General features: G+C 41.5%; 2 protein-coding genes across 4 annotated transcripts in view; both read right to left on the bottom strand.

The window, feature by feature from the left end:
- The window catches only part of LOC141993117 (uncharacterized), a 34,668-nt gene extending 27,007 nt beyond the window's left edge, over positions 1–7,661 (bottom strand). Inside the window, exons 1-5 of one of the 3 annotated variants that reach the window (XM_074962430.1) lie at positions 7,541–7,661; positions 5,542–5,581; positions 2,480–2,564; positions 1,666–1,775; positions 513–571 (exon numbers count right to left, since the gene is read on the bottom strand). In XM_074962430.1, coding sequence (XP_074818531.1) covers positions 513–571; positions 1,666–1,775; positions 2,480–2,564; positions 5,542–5,581; positions 7,541–7,622 — 376 coding nt within the window. In that variant the 5' untranslated portion in view covers positions 7,623–7,661. Of the gene's footprint in view, positions 1–512; positions 572–1,665; positions 1,776–2,479; positions 2,565–3,444; positions 3,495–5,541; positions 5,582–7,540 lie in introns of those variants that run through there. The other 2 variants (XM_074962431.1, XM_074962432.1) reach the window with 2 other exon arrangements.
- Positions 7,662–14,487: 6,826 nt separating this feature from the next.
- The window catches only part of LOC141993601 (cysteine-rich hydrophobic domain-containing protein 2-like), a 29,792-nt gene continuing 24,671 nt past the window's right edge, over positions 14,488–19,608 (bottom strand). Inside the window, exon 6 of the mRNA XM_074963150.1 lies at positions 14,488–18,375. Coding sequence (XP_074819251.1) covers positions 18,325–18,375 — 51 coding nt within the window. The 3' untranslated portion in view covers positions 14,488–18,324. The remainder of the gene's footprint in view (positions 18,376–19,608) is intronic.

Genomic DNA, 19,608 nt, shown 5'->3' with positions numbered 1-19,608 from the left:
TTACTCCTGACGATTAATATCTTACACTGCATGTAGCCCTACTGATCTCAGTAAGCCAACTCATGGAGTGAGGCAACGCTCAGTGCAAGCAAGGCTAGTAAAATCCAGCCCCAAGCATTTATTCTCTAGTAACATCCTGTACTGGACAGATGATGTGTTACACAGGGATTATTGTCTTTTTTCCCCCATTTTCAGTTTAAAACAGCAATTACAACCTGGCTGCCTGGCATTTCCAGGTGATCAATTACCAGCTGGCTGTTCCTCCAACACATGTTGGGCCCTCAATTCTCCCCAGCCAGCCATTAATCTTTAAGAAACTCATTGCACAGAGCTCACTCTTGCTTTAAAGAAGATACTTTAATTTCACACAACCTTCAAAAGAGAGAAAGCAATATTTTTCGCTGTTCCAGCCATTCATGCCAGAGACTTCAGCAAAAAAACCCGTGCAAGAAGTGTGAAATACCCCAAAATACAGAAGGTAAAATAAATATTATTATTATGATTAATAATACCTGAAGAGGATGTTCCATAGCCTCTACCTGTTTTTAAGTTCAGATTCATAGGAGTCCCCCTAGACAGAAAAGAATGAGAAGAGATTTGCATCAGTATTTCAATATATAGATTGGATTTTTTGTTGTACATTCTAGCCTTAACATAAAGATTTGTCCCAACCAACAATGCCCTTTACCTTATCTTAAGACTCCACTACTTTAAAAATTAAATTGCACTGTTCATGTAAATCTATTGATGGTGGAGAGGGCAGCATACTGAAATGGATATCCAGCAGTGTACATTCAGATACGCAGCAACACACAAGACTGTCTGGACTCAGAAGCAGAGCCTGATGATTTCCCCAGTGTTGGTAGGTACCATCCTGCCAGAGAACACGCTTGTGACAGATTACGAATTAGGATGGAGCTGGGCAATGGGGGAAAGAATTGTAGCAGCAAGTCTGTACAGAATATGTGAAAGGAAGGGAGCGGTCTGATTCACAACGAAAAACACAGAATCCAAATAAGGATGTTTGGAAAAATCTAATGAATCAAAGAATGACTGAATGGGGCCATCGCTCTTTAGAATGATCCATAAGACCCCAAACCTTTCCTGCAAAAGCAGAGGAGAGTTATCCTTGCAACGAAGGATTACAATATACTGCAATGAACAGGTAAAAGGTTTCCTTAAAACAATGGTTGCCAGCAGCAACCAGAAATGCTGCCCCCTTATTTCCATCTAATACAGAATAGCTAAGTGTTATTCAGACTCAGATTCTGAACCATCTCAGTGACAGGTGGCTGGTTTGCAAAACTGGTCTCACCATTCCTCAGCTGTGAAGAATTGGCCAGCTGAAACAATTAATTAATTCAGGACTTCGATTTAATTCATCTGCTGTTTAGCTTGATTCTTCGTTTAAATTCAGCAAAACCTCAGGAATCAAAGTAATATTAAGGACTTGCACTACTTCCCACCTTCTATTTCACTCAGTCAAGTGCTCCACCGATATTAATTATTTAACATGATGGCAGTTGACATGGGGAGTATTAGCCTCATTTTACAAATGGGTCACCCAGCAAGCCAATGACAGAAACAGGCACTAGCCATTAAACTCACTGACTCTTAAAATGGTAAGATCAATAAACAGCAGGCACTGTAACCAGAAATACATACATGTATGATGGTGCTCCTGTTTTAATGTTGCCAATGGTAACTTTCACATCATCATCATCATCACTGTCGCTATCACTGTCTTCCTCCTCATCTTCACCACTTGGAGGGGCCTAACAGTAACAGACACATGAAGACTCATTGATACTTACACCCAAGAAATTCACCTGGATGAGAACACAAGTCTTAAAAGCTCAATAAAGTAGTAAAAGTTAGGAAGAATTATTCTGTTACAAAGACGTCCTTTTTCACTTGGTTAATAATCAAGAATATTTTTTACACAATTAATAAATATCTTTTCACCTTTTATCCAAGGATGTCTGAATTATTTTCAAACTTTAACTCCCACCGCAGCCCTGTGGGGTTGCCTAGAAGTGTTACTACACCAGTTTTGCACATTAGGCTCTGATTCAGGCAAGTGCTTAAGCACACATTTAATTTTAAGCATGTGGTTAACTCTCACCAATTTCAGTGGGGTGTTATCCTGAATCAGGGCCAGAGAAATTAAGGTACAAAGGAGTTGAGAAGCTCAAAATGAGTAATCCCAGGAGTCAATGGCTGAGTCAGAAGCAGATCTTGGCAACCCCAACACCTAATACTCTGACCATTGGCGTTTTAGGCAGAAAAGCTATATGCTGTAATTAGCACCTAGAATTGCTAATTAATAAGTTGTTATGGTATAGGTGTAATAAGTTATATTTATGACAGATAGTAGCCCCTTGTTTCCTTGAGCCTTGTTATACACCAATATTTATAAGCAGTGAACATGCACTGCACAGCAACAGCCACATCCAGCAGTTACAGCTGTAACACATACATGTTGAGACATCTCTCGGTCTTCACTGGTGACAGGCCGGCTCTCCTGAGGAGCATCTTGCAAAGGATGAGAAGATTCTGCATGTCTACCAAATATAACAGACCAAAATAAATACACTTGACCCATGGAGCAACCTATTCATATGTCCAAAGTGCCCATCAGTACAGAATCAAGATAACATTCTGATCATAGTTTTACCAAGAACAGACATATTTGATTCTGGTGACTGGTAGTAGAGTAGTTAGCTCAAATTTCAATCTCAGCAGGTTTTGCTTTTTTTGGTGAAAGCCAATTTAGAGTTCCTGAACGATGCCAAGTGGGCAGCCTTGCACACCAAACACTTATTTATCCACAGATGAGCTAAGGCACTTGCAGGAGCTCTGAAAGATTATCAGTGTGCCTCACCCCACTACTTCTAAGGGTTAGAAGATGGTTCAGTCTCCATGACCCATTCAATCCTTGGCCTTTCCCTGAGACTGCCAACAAGAGTGCCAATTATATAAGCATTTTAAAGTGAAGAGGACACCTGCCCAGTAGGAATTAGATTAAGATCAACTGATTCCCTTTCTACAAGCCACCAAACATTAACAACATTCAGTTATTAAGGACCTCGACTGAATTGTAACCAGTCACCTGAAGATTAAAGGATAGGTAATTAACAATCCCTAGACCATCCCATTTCCTTATTCATTGCAGATTAATCCTAATGTCCATTATTGCACTTTCAGATTTATGCTGTTAACTAAAGATTGTGGAGCAAATGTTAGTATTGCTTATTGCATTATCCAAGCAAGCCAGTCACAACAAAAATCATATGTACCTTACATGTTATGGAACTAAAAATCAGAAGGCAGTGTATTTAGCCATGGAACTGGAAGAGTTATTTTGAAATTTTAATAATAGAATCCTTTTTTAAAAAGTTAATTTAACTGAGGACTTAAGGGCCCAAACATTTCAACACTCACATCTGAGCAAAGCTTATTACTGGGAGTAATCCCATTGAAGTCAACGAAGGTACTCATGGGAATAAGCACCATGCCTGTTAGCGAGTGTTTCCTCCCTTTGGGGTTAGATCCTGCAAACACACGACACACAGAATCCATACACTGAACAGATTAAAGCTATTTCAGAGGCCACACAAAAGGAGACACCCTCTAAACAAGGAAGTCAAAGGTCACATTGACATCATGGAGCCCAGCAATATAAAGTCTTGGAAGTTGTTACCAAGAATCAAATAAAATAAAGTCAACCCACTGCAGTTTTGGAAGCTAATGAAGCTCTCTTATTAGGAGGCTAGGAAGACAAGATTGTGGAGAGACAGACAGACCTGGGCAAACAGGCTAAATGAATTCTTTATCAGCTACACAGTCATGTTGGGGGAGAGGTAGTGGAAAGTTTCACAATAAAACAAAAGTACAGACAAAGATTTCAGCTGCTGTCCTAGTAAGCATAGGTACCAGTATGGACAAATTCCTGAGGTGGTAGCAAAAGCACTTCCATTACCAATTAGCATAACAGGCTTCAAAAAGAAGATCAGACTCCACAACAACTCCAAGGTCACGGGCACTAAGTCATTGTACAAAGATAAAGAGAAGTACCACTGGAGGAAATTGCCACAGATGGCTCCCCAAAGCCTTTGGCATTCTTTTTACCAGATCAAAAGCAATTAAGAGCATTGACCTCAAACTACAGAATTGTCTCAGAATCCAAGGTCATTGAACAGCCAGCACTGAATTAAAGAAAAGCAACAAATGTTACCTTCAGCTTCAAATCACACGAAGTATCTGTGGATGCGTATTACAATTTGTGAATTGAAAGTTCAAGGACACATCTATAAAGTAATGGCCACTTCCTAACCCCTTTCCTACAGTTTTAAGAAGAGTGAACAAATAATCACTTTGACAGGATTAATGTCATCAGTTTTATGTTGGTAACAGTCCTGGGCATCTTATTTCCATCCCCTGAATCCCACATAACCCTTTGTGCCAGTTATAAAACAGCCCCTTTACAGCACTGCTATAATATCACAAAATCCTCTCCATCAAGGAATGTCAAGAGATACTGAAGACATGTAATTTGGTGTACATTGTCTTCCCATGGATAGTCAACATATTCAGATAGAACATCATACTCGAATTTCAATGGTTAACAAATATCAGGGGGTAATGGTTAATAAAGAGTTTAGCAACCCATTTCATTTCACAGCCCATACAAAATCTATACGTGGGGCAAAGATTCAAAATGAGGGCTATAAGAAAAATAAGAGCAGGAAGCTAATAATAATAATAATACTTTGCATTCAAGGTTTTACAGTGATTTGCAAAGATTAATAAACTGAAGGATGTAGCTACTTTATTTTATGGAGCATTTCTGATAATATCATGTAAATCATAAAGAGATAAGAACACTATTTATGTAGGTTAGTAGTACATTTATGTCTAAAATCAGAGACTATCCCTTGTCACGAGGAATAGTTGATATTATGTTTGCTAAGTAACCGTGCAATAAGATAGTCTACAGTTTGCTTGTGTGTGTTCATATTGGTTGAATGAGGATACTTGCTCCAAAGAGGATAATATTCATAATGGTCCCAAAGCGCAGCGAACACTGCGCTCAATTTTCTGCGTTGCTGAGCACCCTGAACTCCAGTTTATGGCAGCTGCTCAACAATCCTGAAATTCCTATCATATGTACACATACAAAAAACATTCAAATGCAGACACCTCTGGGGTGGAGGGAGGCACAGCTGGTGCATACCACACTGCACAAGTATAGTGGAGGAGGGGGAATTTTGGTCAAGGATACTGGGAGAATTCTCTAATCTTATGAAAAGTTACACTGGATCCTTAATATCACCGCAGAACTTGTTTTTGAAGGTCTCATCCAAAAGATGTCCAAACAGTAAAGTTCATACAACTCAATTTGTTGCAGTACAAGGGGCTGAGTTGACTTTGTCAAGATCTGAAACTAGGCTCAAGGTATCTAGGTATTACAAGCCTGATGCTGAGACAAAGTTCTCCCAGCAGATACAGTTATTATGAGTGGATAGTTTATGGACTTACCCAGCAATTGGTCCATCTTCTTGCTTACCAGTGGTGTCATCTGCAAATATGATAAAAACAACATATTAAATCAAAAACCAAAGAGATCAGAACTTATAATGCAGTCTGGGCCTTTTGGGAAAAAACTGTCATATATACACACACACACACACACACACACACACTATAAAGTAATGCTTTGCTTTCAAGCAAAGCTCAATATGAAATAAAGCAATGAAAAAGTAACATTACACATCCTTGACAACTCACAGAATTAAAAAAGGCCTTTTTAATGCTAGACCCCAGATTATGCAATAGAATGAATAAAGGCAGCTATCAAGCCAGGTATGGATCTTGGCTCCAAGAGTCTTCACGCATGTTTTTCTGTGGGAGAGACAGACCAGGCTAGGTGGGAACAGGACCTCAAGTCAAGAAGTTTTCAAAAGCAAAAATCAAAAGACCAGAAAACATATTGATCTTAATTGACAAAAAAAACAAACAAACAAAAAAAAACCTTAAAGGCTCACAATGGTAGAAAACACATGGAGTGATGGATGCATTGAAAAAGATGCTTGGTAACTGTTCCAAGAATGCTCTGCCAGCAAACCCAGGCCCTGACCCTTCACTTGGGTACATATGGAGCCCCAAGTGGCACAGGGGTCCACTTGCATCAATCCAATTACAGAACTGGGGCCTAAATATGCATTTACTTGACAGATTTTAAAAGTTATTATGCACGCCAATATCTTGCTATTAGAGTTTCATTCTGCCCCTTTTCATTCTTCATTACCCTATTACCTTAAAAAGTGATCATATACAAGCCAAACAATGCTACACTGTATTAAACAGCATCAAAGACTGTGACAGAAATTAACCAGAGGAAAAAAATTCTGATGGACGGTCAACTCTCACTCCAGCTCACCCAGCTGAGGTAGTGGATTCAGACTTACTATTATTGATATAGTGCCATAAACATGCATGGCAAACAACTGAAAGTAACAAGTTTCTACTCTGAAGGAGTTTACAATCTGGAACAGACATAACCCAGTAAAGGATGACAGTAGCATCACACATGATAGCTAGGACAACAAAGTAAATTAATAGGGCGTACACATGTGTGTAGGTACATATACACTTCAGCAAAGGGAGGGAGAAAAATCCATAGGAACCCCGCCATACAATTTTATGTGGGAAAAACTTAAACACTCCAGTCATGCCATGGAGACTATAGAAAAAACCTAAAACTGATAGACAGGTTACATAGGTAAGAATCTTTCATTTGATTGTGGTCTATCAGCAGTGCCACAACCCATGATCTCTATTCCACTCCCAATATAAAATCCTGCAATGGTCAGTGGAATCTTATACAAGATCATCACATAGGGCATGTACTTGGTTGGGTATGGACAGGATCCCAGATAAACCTAAACACCCGTCAATTCCATCATCTCTTCAAGAGGAGGAGGAGAAGAGGATGTGAGGGGAAGGGAGGTGCCCAGAAGCTCAGGGGGGAGGGAGACCATAATCTGGAGAGTGCCTGTGCTCTATCCTAGTTTACTTTGCCTTCTGGCTAGTGAGAGCTTTCATGGGTTATGCCTACATAGCATTACAAACCTGGGTCTACTGACTGTTTCCAAGCCTGCACTTGAGCAACCACACTGCACTGTTAAGCCTGGCTTTACAACAGCTAGACCCCAGTCTCACAGCTGTGCTAACACGTCTATACTGCACTATACAGACTAGGGTCTGTGGCTTGAGCTGCGTCCACACTGCCAAACGACCGGGGCTGGACCCCAGCCATTCCAGGGCTGGGGGGCCCTGGGCGCTTGCTGGCCCCAGTCAGTGTGGGCGGGCTGGGCCCAAAGCCGAGCCGGAGCCTGGGCGAGGTGCAGTGCGGACAGTCCCCGTACCCTGCCTGCCCGCCCGCCCGCCGAGGGGTGCTCGGGCGCAGGGGAGCATCTGGCACAGCGCATCCCCCGCGGCGACTCGCGCTGGGCTCGGCCGCCGCCCGGCTACCTACCCCCGTACAACCAGTGCTCCTCGTCCTCCTCCGCCTCCAGCGGCGCCGCGCCCGAGGCAGGGGGCTCCAGCTCGGTGGCCATGGCCGCTGCCGCGCCCTGGCCTGGGGGGATGCCCCGGCACCGGCCGGGCGGGAGGAGGGCAAGCGGCCTTCGCCGCCACAGGGCCGCGCCGCGCTCGGAGGGGACGCGCGGGCCTGGCGCGCCTCACGCAGGGGGCCAGGCCGCGCCGCCCCCCATGGCCCCGGTGCGTCCGGCGCAGTCCCAGCCCCGCCGCCTGCACGCGCCGCTAACGGGCCGCCATCGCTCTTTCTCTGGAGGAGGAGGAGGAGGAGGAAAAACCCGCGTGCGAGCCCGGTCCGCCGGGTCCTAGCGCCGCCGAACTGCCCCGCCGCGGGAGCAACAAAAGGCGCTCCGCATCCCAAACGAACGGTGCGCTTTCTGCTACTACGCATGAGCAGAGGGCGGCCTGCCTTCCTACTGAGCATGCGCGGAGACCTGGCGCACATGTGCCGTGGGAGAAGTGAAGCCATGGGGAAGCGCCTATGCCCTCAATTTTTGTGCCCTCGGTTTTCCATTGGCGCTTAGCTCTGCTCTGGGCATGTGCGGGGCGGGGCTCGGTCGCTTCCTCGCGCCTCAGCGCTTGAGAGGTGTGGGGGGCTACAGCCGTGGCGCTTTGGCAGAGCGGGAGCGTGTCCCTCCTGGCCCAACCCCCTGGGCGAGGACCGTCCCTGGGCTCGTGGCCATCCAGTCCCTGGAGCGCGGCCTTTCTCAGGCGACGGGCGCTCGCTGTGCAGCACGGGCTGGGGAAGGACAATTCCCAGCTGGAGTCACCCAAGCCCATTGTATGCGGGGGGGGGGGAGAGACAGGCTCAGGGTTTCCAAAAGAAATGAAATAAATGGATCAGGCAGGGGGAGCTGATCGAAAAGTCAAACCGAAATGAGGCAAAACTGGGGAGAATAGAATGGGCGAGGACTGTGAACAACATTTAAAAGGCAGAGCTGAGCATCTGCAAAAGTAAATGTAAAAGGCAAGGCCAGGTCAAACAAAGCAATATAAACAGGGAAAATCACTGGAGCTCACAAGCCATGATTGTTAGTAGTAGAATTATGTGTTGTGGTAGCATATCGGAGCCTTACTAATAGGGCAGAACCCCATCGCGCTAGGCACTGTATGCACAAAGAACAAAAGGATAGTCCCTACCCCCAAAGAGCTTACAATTTAAGAGGCATTTGGCATCAATCAGGGCCCAGATTTGCTAATATTAATGCACATGAGTAGTTCCACTGAGTTCCTTATGTAAGGGTTAGATAATGCAAGAAGATCCACACAGATGGATTCTTGTACCCATGTGGAGCCCTGAAATTAATCAGGTCTCCGCAAGGGTGCAAGGATCTGGTAGGGCATTTCCACTTACAGAATCTGGGCCACACTGTGTAACTGCATTGAGGATTAATTGGTTCAGACTTACAAAATTATTGATCACTGTTGACCATTGTTTGAGCAATACCTATGAAAGCACAGTGAATTCTGGCCCCTATCCTGTAAACACTTACTCACTTGCTTAACTTTAAGTCAGTGGCACTAATTGTGCTTAAAGTTAGGCATGTATATATATATTTGTTAGATTGGGGACTTTGACTGTAAACTCTTGGGGGCAGGAACTGTAATTTATTATAAATTTGAAGTCTGACCAACCCTGAGCATTAAAAAAATCCATGAGTCAGCCCCCTCCCAAATCATGAAATTGGCTTAAAAATCATAAGATTAAAAATATTTTATTTATCTTCTGATTAACATAGGATACACTTGGGACACATTATATAGCTTTTCTCTGCAACAACGATGGCTAGAAACTTACTTTGTTTTTCAAAAATGAAAGCTGACATTCTTATGAAATAACATGACTCCAAGAACTGGGGCTTTAAGAAAAACACCAAATATCATGAGACCTGCAAATTGCAAGTGTTGACAAAGCTGTATTTGCACAGTGCCTAGCACAAAAGAACCTGTTTAATGCTTCTAGTTGCTACCACAATACAACTGTTAAATAATAAATAATAATTGCCTAAGAAATTGTTACTAGATGGAAGGAATGCAATGCCTTGGACCATTTACCCCAGGGAGTGCCCTACACAAAGATCATTACTACAGTTATAACATGAAAATTGATTTTCCAAAAAGTATCTTATAGAATACAAGCAATATGATATGCTAAACAGAATGTGTTTTACACCTACTTTGCATTCGTGTCAATAACAATACAAGGTGCAGAGCAACAGAGAATCATGCCTCAAGTGTACAGAACTTCAGACAATCCAGAAGGGGAAGATTCCCAGCTTCTCAATGGTATAGCACTTGGGTCTAGTTCTGGAAAATCCCAAGTTACAGGTACTTAACTTTGTCAGTTTCATATTATAATTATAATAATACCTACCTCTTATGTAGCATTTTCACCTGTAGCTCTCAAAATGGGGGAGGGATAGCTCAGTGGTTTGAGCATTGGCCTGCTAAACCCAGGGTTGTGAGCTCAATCCTTGAGGGGGCCATTTAGGGATCTGGGCCAAAAATTGGGGATTGGTCCTCCTTTGAGCAGGGGGTTGGACTAGATGACCTCCTGAGGTCTCTTCCAACCCTGATATTCTAAGTGTTTTACGACGGAAATAAATTATTATCCCCATTTTACAGATGGGGAAACTGAGGCATAGGGAAGTGAGTGACCTACCCAAGGTCACCCATTAGGCCAATGGCAGAGTCAGGAATAGAACCCAGCTGTCCTGTGTGGGTCCAATGCTCTCTCTACTATGCCACAGGTCACAGTTAGTGATTTCTAAAATAGTTAAAATTTTCTTCTCTTTCTGAGCTATTTGCATTGAGATTCATGATATTAAGACAGTTTGGATTCCCTAACAGAAATTTCTAGTGAACACTTTCAGGTAGTTCAAGTTATCCAACTAGATATTGGAGTGGAGGGGCTATTGGACTACTGGTTTCCGGGACCACTGGTTCTCCAAAAGAAACTCTTCAAACTGTTGAAGAGTTTTAGTGAGCCATCTAGGGTTTCCACTAGGGTTTTACAAGTGGATGGACGCAAAAAGCAATATCACAACACATTTATGTATGACTCTTTAAACATTTTGTTAATAGTTCTTCTGTCAAATATGTGGCACGTGCAAGACACATGGTATGGCAATGCATTATGCAGGATTTACATGCATTTGCTTAGGATGACCTGTAATTCATTTCTGGCTTTGCAAATCATGAGTAATTTCATCTCAGTTGGCAGCCTGGACCAGTCCACTCAAGAGATCCACTTCCTGGACACTACGGTGCTAATAAGCGATGGTCACATAACCACCACCCTATACCGGAAACCTATTGACCGCTATGCCTACCTACATGCCTCCAGCTTTCATCCAGACCACCACCACACGATCCATTGTCTACAGCCAAGCTCTAGGATACAACCGCATTTGCTCCAACCCCTCAGACAGAGAAACACCTACAAGATCTCTATCAAGTGATCTTACAACTACAATACCCACCTGCTGAAGTGAATAAACAGATTGACAGAGCCAGAAGAGTACCCAGAAGTCACCTACTACAGGACAGGCCCAACAAAGAAAATAACAGAATGCCACTAGCCATCACCTTCAGCCCCCAACTAAAACCTCTCCATCGCATCATCAAGGATCTACAACCTATCCTGAAGGACGACCCATCACTCTCACAGATCTTGGGAGACAGGCCAGTCCTTGCTTACAGACAGACCCCCAACCTGAAGCAAACACTCACCAGCAACCACACACCACACAACAGAACCACTAACCCAGGAACCTATCCTTGCAACAAAGCCCGTTGCCAACTGTGTCCACATATCTATTCAGGGGACACCATCATAGGGCCTAATCACATCAGCCACACTATCAGAGGCTCGTTCACCTGCACATCTACTAATGTGATATATGCCATCATGTGCCAGCAATGCCCCTCTGCCATGTACATTGGCCAAACTGGACAGTCTCTACATAAAAGAATAAATGGACACAAATCAGACGTCAAGAATTATAACATTCAAAAACCAGTCGGAGAACACTTCAATCTCTCTGGTCACTCGATTACAGGCCTAAAAGTTGCAATTCTTCAACAAAAAAACTTCAAAAACAGACTCCAACGAGAGACTGCTGAATTGGAATATAATTTGCAAACTGGATACAATTAACTTAGGCTTGAATAGAGACTGGGAGTGGATGGGCCATTACACAAAGTAAAACTATTTCCCCTTGTTTATTCCCCTCCCGCGCTGTTCCTCAGACATTCTTGTCAACTGCTGGAAATGGCCCACCTTGATTATCACTACAAAAGGTTTCCCCCCACCCGCTCTCCTGCTGGTAATAGCTCACCTAACCTGATCACTCTCCTTACAGTGTGTATGGTAACACCCATTGTTTCATATTCTCTGTGTATATAAATCTCCCCACTGTATTTTCCACTGAATGCATCCGATGAAGTGAGCTGTAGCTCACGAAAGCTTATGCTTAAATAAATGTGTTAGTCTCTAAGGTGCCACAAGTACTCCTGTTCTAACAGTGAAGTTGCAGTGGCACAAACACAGGGATGAGCTAGCAACCTGAGCTGCTTATATTTATACTGAGTGGGCTTATACTTGGTGGCTAGTCTGTGCTGACATGTCTTCTTTATTCAGTAGATTAAAGCTAGTATAGGTAAATTTACCCTTGCTACAATTACACTTAAATTGCACTGTAAACGTCACTACATCCCTGTAATGTAAGGAAATATCTTCATTTTGCAGATGGGAATGGAAGCACAGATAGATTGATTTCCCCAGACTCATAGAGGAAGTCTGTAACAGAGCGGAAACAAAATCCCAGATCTCTTTAGTTACAATCTACTACTTTAACCACAAAATCACCCTTCTCCCATGGGTGGAAATGGAAGCATACATAGACTCATGCCAATTTCCCCCCCCCTTCTTCTCCAAAGGTGCAACATGGTGGTGACCGATTGTCCTTCTAGGTGCTACTGTCCACTCCAGAGGCAACTGCATTTTCAGTAGCTCTGTACATATAGTTTGTAAAACAAGAGGGTACAACATGTAATACAAGTAACTAGACCCATTAGCTATTAAAAACACAAAATGCAAGTCAGAATAAAATTGGCTAATAGAGATTTGGCTCAGCACCCAGAAGTGTTCTGTTTTAGAGGGATTTGAGTATTGGGTTGTAGCAATGAAATAAAACTGGTCAGTGAAGTGCACACGTGGGAATGCTTTTTCATTTGCCTAATGTACTGAGAAAATGCAGAGCTCTAGAAAACAGTGCTCTATCTTTGAGCAATATATTTACATATGCTAGTTACAGGGACCCAGGCATTCCCCACTACATAGAATGCCAAAGGGCTTATGTATAAAATCCCACTCTCATAAGAAACGTTGGTATATCAACAAATATAGGATGGGAAATGGTGCTTTACAGTGTTGTGCTGCATATTGTGACAAAGTTCCTCCTCTGCCTTGGTGGGTCCTGTGCTTATTGGCAGATTTGCTTGCCTCAGAGATTCACAGCAGCCCTCAGTTTGGCCACTTTTGGTAGTGGCTCAAACCTGCTGTTCACTCAGCTAACCTCATCACTGGCCAACATGGGAAAAAGGAAGGAAAACAATCCCTGCAGTCTCTATTGATCCACCATGTGCGTCAGGGAACAGCCCAGAGACCTTCTCCGCTGGTGGAACCCACAGTCCATGTCAACTCCTCCTGTGTCTGATCAGAACTTGGGAGGTTTGGGGGGAACCCGGGCCGCTCTCTACTCTGGGTTCCAGCCCATGGCCCTGTGGACTGCAGCTGTCTAGACTGCCTCCTGGAACAGCTGTGCGACAGCTACAACTCCCTGGGCTACTTCCCCATGGCCTCCTCCCAACACCTTCTTTATCCTCACCACAGGATCTTCCTCCTGGTGTCTGATAATGCTTGTATTCCTCAGTCCTCCAGTAGTACACCTTCTCACTCTCAGCTCCTAGTGCCTCTTGCTCCCAGCTCCTCACACACACACCTCAAACTGAAGTGAGGTCCTTTTTAAACTCAGGTGCCCTGATTAGCCAGCCTGCCCTAATTGATTCTAGCAGCTTCTTTATTGGCTCCACGTGTCCTAATTAGCCTGCCTGAATTTGTTCCAGCAAGTTCCTTCTTGTTCTGGAACTGCCCCTGTTCCCATACCCAGGAAAAAGGGACCTGCTTAATCTGGGACTAATATATCTGCTTCAAAAAACAAACACTCATGTAGCCATCTGGCCTGACCTTGTCACAACGTATAGTCTTCTATTCAAGTGTTTTTGTCTAACAGGCACATGTTCTTGTGCCCCAGTCAGGCTCCCCTTGAGTTGGAACTACAGCAGAATGAAAAGAACTTGCTTTTCTCAGTTCTGAGAAGTCCTCACCCTTGAGCTCCAATCCCGCAGGCATTGTGGATGCCTTGGATCTGAAGATGGCATGGGCTAGCTCCGAAACTGTGGTTCCTATTTCCCAGAGCGCTATCTCCACAATGCCAAGTGGAAAACAGTTCTTGACAAAAGTCAGCATCAACCAGTTGGACAGATTCTGTGGAGAAGTAGGAGCATGGCCCAGAAGGCGGCCTTGGAATCAACCACCCTCACTCCAATAGAGCCTTCATAGATTGCTGACTCCTTGTAACGTGCGCAGGCAAACGTAGTGGAGGCCCTGATGTAGAGGACTATCTGGTTGGGTCAGAGTGTCTTTTTTTGTAATAAAGCCTGTTGTCTCAAAAAATTGACCTATATGTGACAACAGAAGAGGCACAAAAGGGTGTTTTCCATTTCTACATGAACTTTGCATTATTTGTTTTAATCTCTGGATTTCATTAAAATAAAAACATTTTGAAAAGTGAGTCAGATTAACCAAGTTTGACTTCCAGCTTCTTTAATAGCACAGGTCAATGCAGTAAATTGTAGAGACAAAGCTTATTTAGGATTTTATTCAAAAAACTTCAAGGTGTGAGGTCCTATTAAAAAAAGTGGCTATTTACTTGTAAACAGAATAAAAATGTTAAGGACTCAATTAAAAATCCTTTCATACAACATAAACAAAAACAGATTTCTGATGAGTGTACAAATAATGTTACACTTTCATAAAAACACCAAAAAACAAAACAACAAAAACAAAAATTGCAGAACAGGAATATCACACAACATTGTTTACTAAAATGGTCAGAACTATTTACATTGACTATTAACTGTTTGACATTTTTATTGCTCAAATGCTAATGTTTATAGATAAATGTAGTAAACTGATGTCAGGAGACACTAATACACGCATATTCATGTTTTTGCATACAGATTTCTGTACTTATCAAGATGAGCATATGAACTTTATCAAGACTACACTAAATTTAGCAAAAATGTGTTTTGTTTCTAGTCTCATACATAATCAAATCTAAACTTTCTACACATGTTCATATACATTTACATTTCTTTAGGCCAGCATGAAAGTACTCTCAAAAAAGTCATTTTAAAGCCAGGAGATGAGAGTTCTCCTTCTCTGCCAATATTCGATAATACTGTGACATTTCCTAATGCAGAAGTCTGGAAAAGAAAACAACGATCACAGTGTTCTGACAAAACTTAAACAATGTTTCCAGATTTGCTTTTCAGGAAATTTGTGGCCAATTACGTTTACAGATATTCACTTAAACTGGTTCCCTTTTCTCCCCCTCTGCACGGCACTTTTTCTTTCATTTGAACAAGTCAAGGCACTTTCCTTTCCATTTGCATTAAACTTTGTTCCCGCTACTCTTTGTTGTATCGCTATGGACCCTCTCTGATTAACAATTACTCATCACGGATAGGTTTTTACAAATTCATATTTACTTGTAGGGTTTAAGGCAATATAGATTTTAGAAGACTGAAAACTATCAGATGAATGTTTATGTATTAAAGCAAATGGCAGTCAAAATAGAACCTGTCGGCAGAACGCAGCCCACAGTCTAAAGCAACACCAGTGGCTGCCTTCATCTTTAAATGAGAAAAATGATCTATGTCATTTGCATGCTGGCATTTGTAACACAATCCAAAATTACCTCTTTATTCAGATGAAGTTTGCTGTAATCTGCTGTCTTGGCTCTCATGCTCCAGACCATTTGCTAGTATTGCCTCACAGCTGGGCAAAATGTAGGGACCCATTTTTGAACTAAATTTTAATGGGGGTGAAGACTAAACAATTTGTAATGTGACATTTCAAAAAAAAAAAAACCCTATAGAATTTATGTTCTTAAATGAATCATTTCCATACAGATACAAGTGCAAATCTTCTAAATTAATAACCCATTGAACATACGGTCTAACTGGGGAGAGCTGATGGTATTTTCTCTCAGCCTGGCATAGTGTTTCACAAATATGTGTTCTAAATCAGATGGAACAATTCTGACCTGCATATGTTAAGATCAGACACAGACTTGGGTCTAAGGGGAAGGACTGCTAATAGCTATGAGACTGAAGAGTATTCAATATTCACTACTACTCATGACATCAAACTCTCATTGGCTTTCTTGTCCCCTCAGCTGCAGAGGAACATTCTGAAAATATAGTCACTCAAATGAGGGAAGAAAATAAAGAGAGTGGTGTGGTTTCTGGGCTGTTGGTTAACAAAAATGAGAGGGAATTATTATTAACAACCTCTAGCATAACAGTAAGAAGCTTCCATTACTTAAGATTTTAAGGTATTAAAAATGCTTACAATTATTCTTTTATTAGCAAAACTTACTGCCCAGAATCCTGTTTTAACAGAAATGAATATAAAATTAAGATTGCTATTCCAATTCTGTTTTGCACTCTATTTTCTCCAAGTCTTTAAGCATTCCCTCTGCTTCCCACCCTTAAACACATTTCAGCATAATATGGCACTATGTATACTTTTTGTAGTTCTGAAATAAAAAAGTTTAGCTGCAAGCTGCAGCTAAGTTTATAGTCAGACATTATTGTAGATTTTTTTTAAAGTACTTACATTCTAGTGGTTTAAAATTCACTTAGTTAGCTGACTCTGATTTTCTAACACGAACTGAAACCAGTCTAAGGCTGACAATCCATTTCAGCTTCAAATATCTCAGCTTGAAGCATCACTCTTGGCAGCTGTGGTTGGAAATTACATCACAAGTACAGGAGTTTCTTGTTCCTCAGCTGAGCAACAAAAAGTATGAAGAATTTGACTCAACAAGACTACATGCCTGTAACTGGCTCTCTGTCCCTCACCACTGTTATGACAGTCTGCTGGAAGTCATGTCAACTGCAGTTATTTAAATGCAATGGTTTACGAAATGCTTTCTTCCATTCCAACCAGGGTTTGTACCATCCCTTTTCAGTATGGATTAATATGTTAAAACAGGATTCTAAAATCAATCTGGAACTGGAAAACTTAGGCACCAAATAGCATCACAAAGAATCCAAATAACTGTAAAGCAATGCCTGGACACTAAGTTACGATAAAGCTCTTTGCGGCAAATATCAGCTCATCATGGCTTGCATCAAACGATTGTTTTGTGGTTCTCTGTTATTCTGTTTGACAATATGTATGCTGCTCCTTTTTCATTCTGGAAAGGATGCTGTTTTAGTTAACTGCTCAATATGTAAAAAATAATATCAGGTACCACTGTGCTATAAAAATATTAAGTTTAATGTTTCTTCTGTATTGATTTACCTGTCCCAAGTAGTTGGCTTTAGTTATAACAATTCAGTCCAATTACTTTAAATTTGCTTCTTTGCTTTTTTTAATTTTTTTTTTTTTAAAAAAAAAACCCCATGTTTTTTCCTGACTTCCATATATTTGTGTCTTAAAAATAGGCTTTTAGGATAGTCTGATAATATATTAGTTGCAGTCTACTCCACAAATACAACTTTTCCAAAATGTGAGAATACTTAAGATTCCTTATTTCAGGTATTAACCAAGACACCTGAAAAATCTCTGAAGAAACACAGAAATGCTATGCATTTTTCATCCATTTACTAACAAAGTGCATCTGAGCCCTACACCTGATAGTATGTACAAACTCATTATGGCTTTACCATAAAAATGGCATATGAATGGGTCCATACAATCAGGATGCTAATAAATGTCATTAATAAATCTATGTAGAACTATTGGCAATACAATCAGAGCTATATTACATTCTGTAAACCTTGACATACCACACTTTACATTATGCAACGAGGCACTATTTACAAATCCACAGTAGGTAAAATAATTAACCCTCTAATGTAAATGATGATTTTGCAAAATGCGGGACAAAACCAGTGCTGTTAATTGCAAGTCCTATGCAGGCAAGTTATAAGTAAAATCATTGCTAACTACTGGAAGCTTACTTGGATGTTTCTATTGAGGATTTATAGTAATGTGATTTTAGAATGAAATACAGTATGATACAGAGTTAGGATGCATATGTGGAAACAGTAAGTATGGAAATTAATAAGGCAGCATGCTCAGAACAAGTTTTAAGCAGCACTGATGTTAGATCCTTAGTGGCAACTATATCTGTTATTGTTAATGTTAAAAATTCAGAGTGCAACATAGAAGCCTCATTTAACATAAAAAATGTGCAAATTGTTTTCTTCTTAAACAAAAGAAAATAACATAGCAAGGAAGATATTCTACCAAATAACAACATTTTAAAGTCACAGCAAAGTAGACCATCTTCTTTCCAAAATCAGCTACAAGGCACTAAGAGTAGGAAATTGCAGGTAACATGAAAGACTGAATACTGCTCCTCAGTCAGGTCGAAATATGGGATATTTTGGTAAGAATTCTATTAGTATTACCTGTTGAAGAAGAAAAAAACATAACATATTAACCAAACTGATTAGTTCTTTGGAATAATGTCGATGCAACCGTATAAACATTTATTGCCAAGTGCTTGCTACTGGACTTGACATGTGCAGAACCTATGCCACCCAGACATGTATCATCAATATTTTAAGGGAAAATACTCTCCCGGATACGTAAGCTTAAAAATCAGGTACTGAGAAGAGTCCTTCTGTCCTGGGTCCCACTGGAAAGGACCCTATAGGTGCTGGGATTCCCTCCACAACTTTTTCCACTCTGCTTATCCAGAACACCTCTTTCAGTTGTGGGACAGCACTTTATACAGTTTTCTGGAATCCAAGAAATCAGTTCAACTCCAGGCTCGTCACTGAGGTTTCTTTATTGGCATACAGTCAAGCTATACTTGAGTTGATCAGGCTCGAGTGTAGGGGTGGGTACAGGGTATACCACACATCCAAAATACATAATCACTAATCAGTTTATACACATACTTACGCTTACTACATATCGCATACTATGATTGGTCTACAAATTTTTGTAGCCAATCCCTATCTAAATCATGAGCTGTTCATGCACTCCACTACATGCTAGGCCACTCCATTACAGCTGCAAGTTATCACACTTTGCTTACTATCCTTCTATCTCTTTTCTACTAGCTACACCTTTTACATATTTACAACGGTACTGTAAATTATGCTTTGTTCATTGTTTCATTTCCTTGCTAAGACTAGACCTATAGTATGCACCAAAGTTTTTGCCTAAGTGACCTTCCCTGAAGTATAAAAGGTTATTTTTATGCCCAACTGAAGAGGAAAACATAGTCGAACAAGATGAACATCTTGAACTCTGCTTTCTTAGATGGATCCACTATCTTGGTCAAAGCTCTAGGCAAACGCAAACCAACAAAAATTTGCTGAAGTAGCCAAAAAACTACAAAAATTAAACACTTCTAAGTCTATGCTATACTAGCTACTTGTGAGTTATTTTACAGATACTTTAATAAAGGAGAAAGGGAGAGGTTTGTTCAGTGAGTATTCAACAGGTGGAGAGAAACTGAGGATGTGGGTGAGAACTAAGAAGGGGTGCGGGATCTGTAACCTCATTATAACAGATAGGGCTCCTGGGGACGCTAACTGTCAACTATTCAACACAAATCTCTTACAGTAGGGCTCTGAGCAGGCAACGTTATGAAGGAGAAACCCTGTTTTCAGATGACAATGTCTAAGTTT

Source organism: Natator depressus, chromosome 9 (genome assembly GCF_965152275.1).
Source record: "Natator depressus isolate rNatDep1 chromosome 9, rNatDep2.hap1, whole genome shotgun sequence".
Lineage (NCBI taxonomy): Eukaryota > Metazoa > Chordata > Testudines > Cheloniidae > Natator > Natator depressus.
The sequence above is the reverse complement of the archived record's forward strand: the minus strand, read 5'-3'. Positions and strand labels throughout refer to the sequence as shown.